This window comes from Pyxicephalus adspersus, chromosome 2, assembly GCF_032062135.1.
Source record: "Pyxicephalus adspersus chromosome 2, UCB_Pads_2.0, whole genome shotgun sequence".
In the NCBI taxonomy this organism is placed as follows: domain Eukaryota; kingdom Metazoa; phylum Chordata; class Amphibia; order Anura; family Pyxicephalidae; genus Pyxicephalus; species Pyxicephalus adspersus.
Window position 1 is genome coordinate 36,041,037 of NC_092859.1, and position 8,684 is coordinate 36,049,720.

At 34.9% G+C, this 8,684-nt stretch overlaps 1 protein-coding gene across 1 annotated transcript; it reads right to left on the reverse strand.

The window, feature by feature from the left end:
- Window positions 1-667: 667 nt before the first annotated feature.
- On the reverse strand, window positions 668-5,359 carry LOC140325002 (gastrotropin-like). The gene is made up of 4 exons (XM_072403105.1): window positions 5,253-5,359; window positions 2,685-2,857; window positions 1,716-1,805; window positions 668-785 (listed from the first exon to the last, which is right to left on the reverse strand). The coding sequence occupies exons 1-4, from the start codon at window positions 5,317-5,319 to the stop codon at window positions 732-734; spliced, it is 384 nt and encodes a 127-aa protein (XP_072259206.1). The 5' UTR covers window positions 5,320-5,359; the 3' UTR covers window positions 668-731.
- Window positions 5,360-8,684: the final 3,325 nt, after the last annotated feature.

The following is an 8,684-nucleotide window of genomic DNA, read 5'->3' on the forward strand; positions in this document are numbered from 1 at the left end:
GACCTCCATGAAGTGACCACTATGGGGTGGGTGTGAGGGGCTAGCATATTGACACCTAGCTGTGACCACTGACACCTATGTGACACCTAAGGTAGGAAGAACAGTAGATGTCAGACTACATTTCCCTGGATGCCTGTACGAGGGGGTGCTGAGAAGTTCCTGGCTTTGCCCCCTTCCATATGAAATAGAATAATAATTGTGGGGGCATGACAGCCTAATATTTTAGTATGTACCTGTGCCTTTCCATCTCAGATTCTCACTAAAAGAAAAAACAGTTTTAAGAATCACAAAGACCTGATATTTGCACAGTTACATACTAGGATATTAGGCTGTCATATGCCCCCACACTCATTTTTCTATTTCACCTGGAAGGGGCAAAGCCAGCACCCCCTCGTATTACAATAGGAAACCATGTGTCTACTAAGGGGCAAGACAAATTGTTATTGTAAGGCCTCAATCTATTACCAAGAATCTAAAAAGCCATGAAAGATTTTCAATTGTAAAATGGATTCATTTCCAAAGGTAATATTTTTTATTTGCACCAATCGACATGGTTACTTGTCCTTGTTTATTTATGGCTTTTGTCTGGCTTTTGAGTGACAGAGTCACTTTAAATGTTCCTTTCATGATACAGATTAGCAAGAGAAAAACAAAGCAGACAAAGAAATCATAAGCAGCCAATGTTTATTGGGTAGAACTGACAATATACAGTATATAAGTATACAGACATATTATGCCACCTTCTTGCTAATTCTGGTAAAGGTGATGCCACCACTTGCTGAGGTCTAGGAAAAAATAAGTAAAAGCATATTAGGGATGACCTCATGAGTACATTTTACAGATCATCATTTATTATTCAGGCAAAGAGATAAGTGCACAGGGTAGTGGCTTTTTTTATAGAAATTTAAAAATCAGCCATCTGCCTAAGTTGCTTTGGGTTAGAGCAAACAATTTATACCACAATGATAGCATAAAAACCCTCGGAACTCTGTCCAGCCAGCCCTAGTATTACTGTTAAGGTTAAGGTTTCTCATGTATTTCTGTATGTATGAGAAAATTTGATTGTTTTTAATTTTAAATTTGGTTGAAGGTTTTGAAGGTTTTCTTTACTGGCCAAATAAACTGCATGCAAAAGGTTTTTAGTAATATGTGCTTAGAATTACAGCACCTTTCTTCTGCCCGTTGTGAAATATTTAAGCAGTTTTTGGTTTTACTACACTAGTCATCATTGTTGCTTTTTAAAACTGGCTACTTAGAAACAATGAAACACTATTTCTATCTAAAAAAAATATAGCAGACATATATATAGCAGGTAAATATATCATAGCAGCACTCAGGACCATGCCGCATTGGCAATTTGTTAGCAACAATCTGATTTATTTATTTAATGCAATTGAGTTTGAGCAGCAAATTGTGTCTGCCAGTAACTATCATTCTGCATCTCAATGGCTAAGCTACAAGTTGCTGAAGAACAATTTTGTAGTAGAGAATGCTAACCCTAAAATTTCCTTAGGGATGCACTTTAAACTGGACAATTAAAATAGTGTGCTGGAGGCAAAATATCTGACTCTAGGAGCTGCATAATTGTTCTGAGAACAAGTAGTTCACTTATGTGCACCATAATAATTACTGAAACTCTAATTATCATTCCCATGACACAGGGAATTGTGCATATGGCATATGGAGTGGATAACATTTAATCATTTCAATCTCACCTCCACAAGTTTTCCACCAACAATCTCTGAGGTATGATGGTATTTAGGAAAGTCCACAACCAGCTTTCCTCCTTCCAGTCTAACAGTGGTCTGCAGGAAAATAAAATCAAAATTTAATGTTGCATACTGCTTTATAAACATCTTCCAGGATCATTAACCAGTGGTTTGATTCAAGTGTATTTAACCCTTTAAGTTTTGGATAGAATGTGGAAGTATGTGAGTGTCCAGAATTTTACAGCTGTCATCTGAAAAAAGGGGTGAGTGAATTTTTTTATTGGAAACACTTTTTTCCAGAAACAACTGGCTAAAAGTGGAATTTCCCTGACTTTAGAAAAAAACCCTATCAGTTACTATTATATATATGGGACAAGAAATAAAGAGAAATATCACCAATGAAACTTAAAAAAAGCATAAGACTTCAATATTCTTTTAAGAACAAGGATTATGAAGTTAGCTGTAATTTTTCCGAAGAAAAAGAAATCATGTTTGTGTTACCCAGTCATATTCTAACCTGTACTTGCAAAATTACAGCTTACTCTTGGCTCTTGTGTACTACCTGGCACTTTTATATCTTTATATAACTAGAAAACTTTCATATTCATATTCTGGTAAATTTATTTAAGTGAAACATTGATGGTTTTGGATCAAAAGATTCTCAAAGCACTATGGGTTAGCTAAAGACACAGCACAACAGAATCTTGCTTGATTTTCCAAGGGAGGACAATGAAGCTGTGCCTATTTCGCTTAGCATAGGTCTCCTTTAAAGAACATTCACTGCACTTTATACACATTGTGAAGCTGATCTATATACTAGTACTATGCAAGCAGTGATATGATTGTATAATAATGATTGGCTTTGGTTTTTTTAACAATAATATATTTTACCCCAAGTGCACTTTCAATATGAAGGACAGTTAAGTGGAAATTAGGCTATAAAAAGGTTGCACGCTTAGATGACCACAAAAGTACCTTAAACTTTTTGCCACTCATTGTTTCCACCTCAGACTCTTGGCCAGCGACAAACTTGTTGGTTGTAGTATGCCCAGGGTAGAGTTGAGACCATGTGAACTCATTGCCATTCTGGACTATTTCGGTGGTGTACTTGAAGTCCCTTCCTTTGGCAATCTGCTCATCAGGAATGCCTATGGTAATAGTGATGATAATTATGATTAATATGTTATTTAGTGAGTGATACAAGTGGAAAAAGTAAATGCAAACATTTCACTAACATTAAACCATCTGAGAATTTCTTATATCTCCGACATTTACTGAAATCTCTATATTTAAAGAGAAAGTGAAGACAAAGAGCTCATTTCATGGCTGGAAAGTACAAACAGCAGTTCCTGCCAAAAAATGTGGATTTTTTTAAGACAGTACCCAATAGCCAAGATCTGAACTCAACAATTTAAAACAATTGAAACAGTAAAGGGCCACCCTAACCTTTATTAGATAGTGAAGCAGCAGCAACACACTACAGAGGTCAATCCAGTGCCCAATCTACCAATAGGACTCATGCTGTTTAATGAATAAAAGTCTGGTTTTGGTTTAGGGTAATTGGAAGGTGGGCTGGACCATAAGGTTGGTGTAAAACACAGAAAAAAAATATAGCATTCTGATCAATTCTTCAATCAATAGCCTGGCTCAGAGGGTAAGAGCACCATTGATTATAGCAGAGGGGATATGTCAGACAGCAAGTTCAGTGCTTGCGTATAAAATTTGCTTTCTGACTTTCCCAGTAGGTTTAAGGCAGGGTTTGTTTTAGCTCAATGTTTAACAGGTTTTCAAATTTTCAGCACAAGAGGTAAATGCAAAACCAAACATAATAAAACAATATAGGGGGAATGGAATAGTTGCAGTGTAAGTATTAACCAATATAAGCTGGCTGTATATTTACCAAGATAGGACAATTTATTATCAACGTATTAGCTAAACAAAATGTTATTGTAGTTTAGTGGGCCATATAGAGTCCTGAAAGAGTAATACCAAAGAAACTGTTTGGGTTTCATGCTGTATATACAACCAGACTGAATTGATAAAAAGGTTCAAATGGGACTCTAGCAATAGTTTGTTGAGTGCTTGAGCAAGAGATATCATAGATATATAAGATATATAAAGTAAATTAAAAATATATAATTCACAATAGGTAGATCGGCTCTATTTAAACATTCAAAAATGGAGATTCATATGATCATGAATGCTCATTGGTGAGTGATCACCCATTACTAAACTGTATTGGTTACACAAAAATTGCTTACATGGTAGCTGTTTGTTCCCCCACTGGAAAGATTTACATTTGTTATAGAACAAATGTCTGCTCACTTTAGAGACTTACTGTCACTTCCTGCCGTGTCTTAAGGATAACAAGTGAAGGACAATTCACCCAATGGGACAAGTACAACAGAAATATTTTTTAAAGGGTAATTTATTATGTTATCCAAAGTTTAAAAAAATGCACATTAAATTTATTAAAACTATTAGAGAATGTTGTACAGAGAAAATAATTTGGTCGGTAATACAACAACCGCCATTCACGAGTACATTGTTTACATTTACTGGCATGATGATGATTTGAGGGCATTAGCTACCAACTAGGAATAAAAAGAACAAACTAGATATTGTGACTTCACACTGATTTGGTTAATCTCTATGTTGGTTCCAGGTCACTATCTGTAAGAAAATGAGAACTGGCCAGGCAACTTTTCAGAGGTTTTCAGAAATGACAGGCCAAATATTTCCTGAACCAGTGGCTTTAGGTTATGTTTCTGTAATTAGTTTGATTGTTCTGAAGATACAATTCAGTTACCTATTTAGTGACTAAGTACTAAAACCAAACCACCTACATTGAAATGCTCTAAAAATTTTCATCTGTTTTAGAATAATTGGCTCACTGTTAATGAAGCCTTTTTCCTCATAAGGGGAGATACAGTGGTGGCATTGCTAATGGTACATGGTGTGTGGAACTTTTACTGGTGTACTAACTTCATCTGTCCTAGTTTTTTTTTCAGCCTTCCCAACAACATTAAACATTCCATTAGGAAAGGAAGTAATAGAATATATCTGAGACACATAGGAGTAAGAAGAGAATAAAACTTCTGAAAATATTTTAATTGCTGCCAATGTCTTCCAATCCCAATGACAACCACTCCAGCATTTCTTGCTTAGGTGTCATGGTGAGGAGAATTGAAGATAAAGCTCCCCAGTGTGGTGACCATCACAAATAAAAACTGTATAGAAATGTTATCTTGTCCCTACTCTATCCAAAATGTATAAATACTTAGCCAGTTAGATTCTAATGACCCCATATAAGATGACAGATAATGGGGGTTTAAGGTGGCCGAAGTTCTTTCATTTGTTCATTTTTAATATTGATTACTAGAAGGCTCATTGACCTTGCCCATCAGCATGGCAGGGCAATGGCTGACATTTATAATATTGGAAAGAATGCAATCTTAATATTTAATCCTATTTGAATAAATCTCTTCAAAAAAATAACTTCATCAAAAATGTGTTATGAATGATCATTAGTGTTACACTTACCAATTTGCTTCATGAAGGCATCATAGTTCTCCTGAGATTCAACCTCATATTTTCCACTGAAGGCCATGGTGATGGTTCTACACAGAGGAGTTAGCAAGGGTCTTAGAGTAAGAAGAGCGATAAGTGCAGTTCAGTTGGTGGTTCCGCTTTATAAATCCATAGGAGGAAGGCTAACCCACCCTCCCATCTAAATTATCACCTAAGATCTCTTGATAGTGTAATCTATATCTGATAAATGTCTGATAAATAGGTGTTAGTGACCTATAGGGAAACACCAGGTTCAAACAATTGTAAAGCAAACCGTGCTGAGGGATAGTGCCTTAGGGGTTGTAATTCCCCTTTCCATAATTTGCTGATAATTTATACACTGACAATGATGGTCTGTATTAAGATGAGTTGTAATTGGTGTATGAATGTAATTGGTGTAAATTCTAAGACTTATGAACAGGTTAATAAAATGATGTCTAACATCATCTGTCTTACAAAATTATTATTAGGCATCTTTTTAAAAACCTGTTCATGATGAGTCTTAAAACTCTCCACAATTACATTGAGTTGTTGTCTAATTGTAAGCCATCATTGCTTCTAATGCCATCATTCAGTTCTAAGACATCATAAACATGTTATTAAAAAGGATGCTTTATAATGATTTGTATTGTTTATTGATTTGATTTTTATACAACATATTTCCTTAACAGGTGCTCTGAAGTTTGTTCAGTGCATTTTGTACTATATGAATATAATTATCTGAATATAATACATCTAATCTCCATGTGTTCATGTTTTAACTACCACAATACTGTGCATATTTTGTTATGATATATGTACGGTATATGAAGAAATAATATCTAATACATTTATATTTCTAGTATACATTCTGCATAGTAGCATTACATGGTGATTCTGCTTCATTGTTCTTATTTCAATAGAAGACTTTTGTTGGCTGCTTCCCCAGCTCTTAGATTGTAAGCTCTTCTGGGCAGGGTCCTCCTGTGTCACTGTCTGTATTTGTCTGTCATTTGCAACCCCTATTTAATGTACAGAGCTGCATAGAATATTTTAGCTCTATAAATAATGTTTATTAATAATATTAATATTAATAATTTATGTGTTATTGTTATTATTATTATTAATTAATTAATTAATAATAATAATATGAATATTAGGTCTTGCCAACAAAATTTCACTAAAGACATTGCACATCCTATGATTTTCCACATATTCTAATTCATAAATTATTTCAAGTTAATCAAAATATGTAATAAATTAGTTATTCTATTTTGTATGTATATGTTCTATTATATGTGCAGCCAGTTTTGTGAGACTCCTCTGAGGTAGCTTGGCTAAATCCTAGATCATCACTGCAGCAGCACGCATGGCATGAGTAAAATACAGATCACAGCATGCACACAATTTGCTAATTGGGCAGAAAAGTTGAAGCAGAATAATTAGCAGAACTTCTTTCGATCTTTCTGTTATCTTTTTCTTTTGGCATTCTCCCTGTAGGAGCATTGCTAGAGATTAAGTCACAATACTGCCCACCCCTATCCCAATATAAATGTTACTGTACAGGAAAATGAAGAAGGGAAATCAAGTTTTAGTTGCCTATACTGATAGCATTAAACATGACATGCATTTTTCAGTTTGGGTGCTAAACCTAAAAAATTAAAAGTCCAAAATGTATCTCGTTGGATTCTAATGATTATCCTGTGCTCAGAATGTAATTTCAATCTTTGATGTGTTCTGTTTTTCTCCCTGCATGTGCGATGCTTCTTATGAAGTCACCATACAGCTCTATCTGCCGATAATGTGCTTATCTGCAAGGGCCACTGTTTCCAAAATAGGATTCTGAACTTCCAACTTTACCTCTGTAAGTTTCTTACTGTATCATGGCTGTTTTTATACTTTTGGCTGTTTTTTTACTGCTAAGACTTGGGATATAGAGAACAACCTTCAATTATAAGGTTTTACATATTAAGAATATATTTTTAAAAAATCATCTGTTCCTTAGCAGGTTCTAAAGATACTTAAATTTAAGCTCAAAAGTAATCAAAAATAAAAACTAATGTGTGTCCATATGCAAAAAAGATACACCCCAAAATCCAAAAGGATTGTGGATCCACAAATAACTTTAATTGTTATATGTATGACTTCATCAGTCTTTTACATCGTTGTGGAAAAATATTGTCTCTTCTTTGCAACATTGCTAGAATTTATTGGGGTTTGCAGGCATTCATTTATACAAAGCTATCTTGAGTTCACATCGGAGCATTTGGGTAAGCTTGAGTTCTGGACATTGAGTGAGCCATTGCAACACCTTGATTCTTTTCTTCTTCTGTCATTCTGTTGTAGATTTACTGGTGTGCTTAGAATCAGTGTTCTGTTGCACGATCAAACTATACACAAGCTTTAGTTTTCGCACAGATGATAGCACATTTATTTATAGAATACTTTGCTATACAGAGAAGTTCATGGTGAACTTAGTGACTGCAAGGTGACTGTGAAAACAAGACCAAATCATCCCCACTCTGCCTGAAAGTTGGTATGAGAAGTTTGTGCTTATATCCTGTGTTTGATTTTTACTTATAGTGCCAGATTAAATAAAGTTCTCCAAGACTGGAAAAGATAGACTTTCATGGGTGAACCTGGGTGATCCATGACATCTGGAATTGATTTCCTATTTAATTTGCTATTTGTTGGCAGGTGTTTTCATTCCTAGACCAGATCCGCTACAGGTTTGCTGATAGTCTACATACTCCGATCTTGGAACTTTAATTGATAAATCACGACGATACTGTGCATAATGGCTAACATCTCCATTTGGTCTTGTGTGTGCTAAAGGACATTGTTCCAGAAGTCCAGTGGTTTGTTCAGATGCAACTTTGCAAACCTGAACCATGCTGTCATGTTCTTTAACCTCCTGGGCGGTTCATTTCTGTCCGCTGTTATACGTCTAAAAGCGGTACATTGTTTTTCATGAAAATTTATTTTACACTATAATATAATAGTATGAGAATACTAAAGTTTGAAACACAAAATCATGGCAAAATAATAAATTAAATAAATTAAAAAAATTATTATTTTTTTTAATTTAACTTAAAAATAAATAAATAATTTACTCATACTATTATAATATTCTGTAAAATAAATGTTCATGAAAGACAATGTACTGCCTTTACACATGTAAATCCACTGTATTGTATTCAATACAGTTATTTGGTATTGAATGCAATACAAATGAAATAGAATTTTCCGCCCCGGACGAAACGTCCGCACGCACCAACGTCACCGGGAACTCCCGGTGACTCATCGGGTGCAGAGAACGCTGGCCGGAGCAAGAAAGAAGACACGAAGGAAGACACGGGACGACGGTGGATCAGGTAAGTGCTTTATTTACTATTGTTTCTATAGGTTTATCTATCCCGAGTGTGA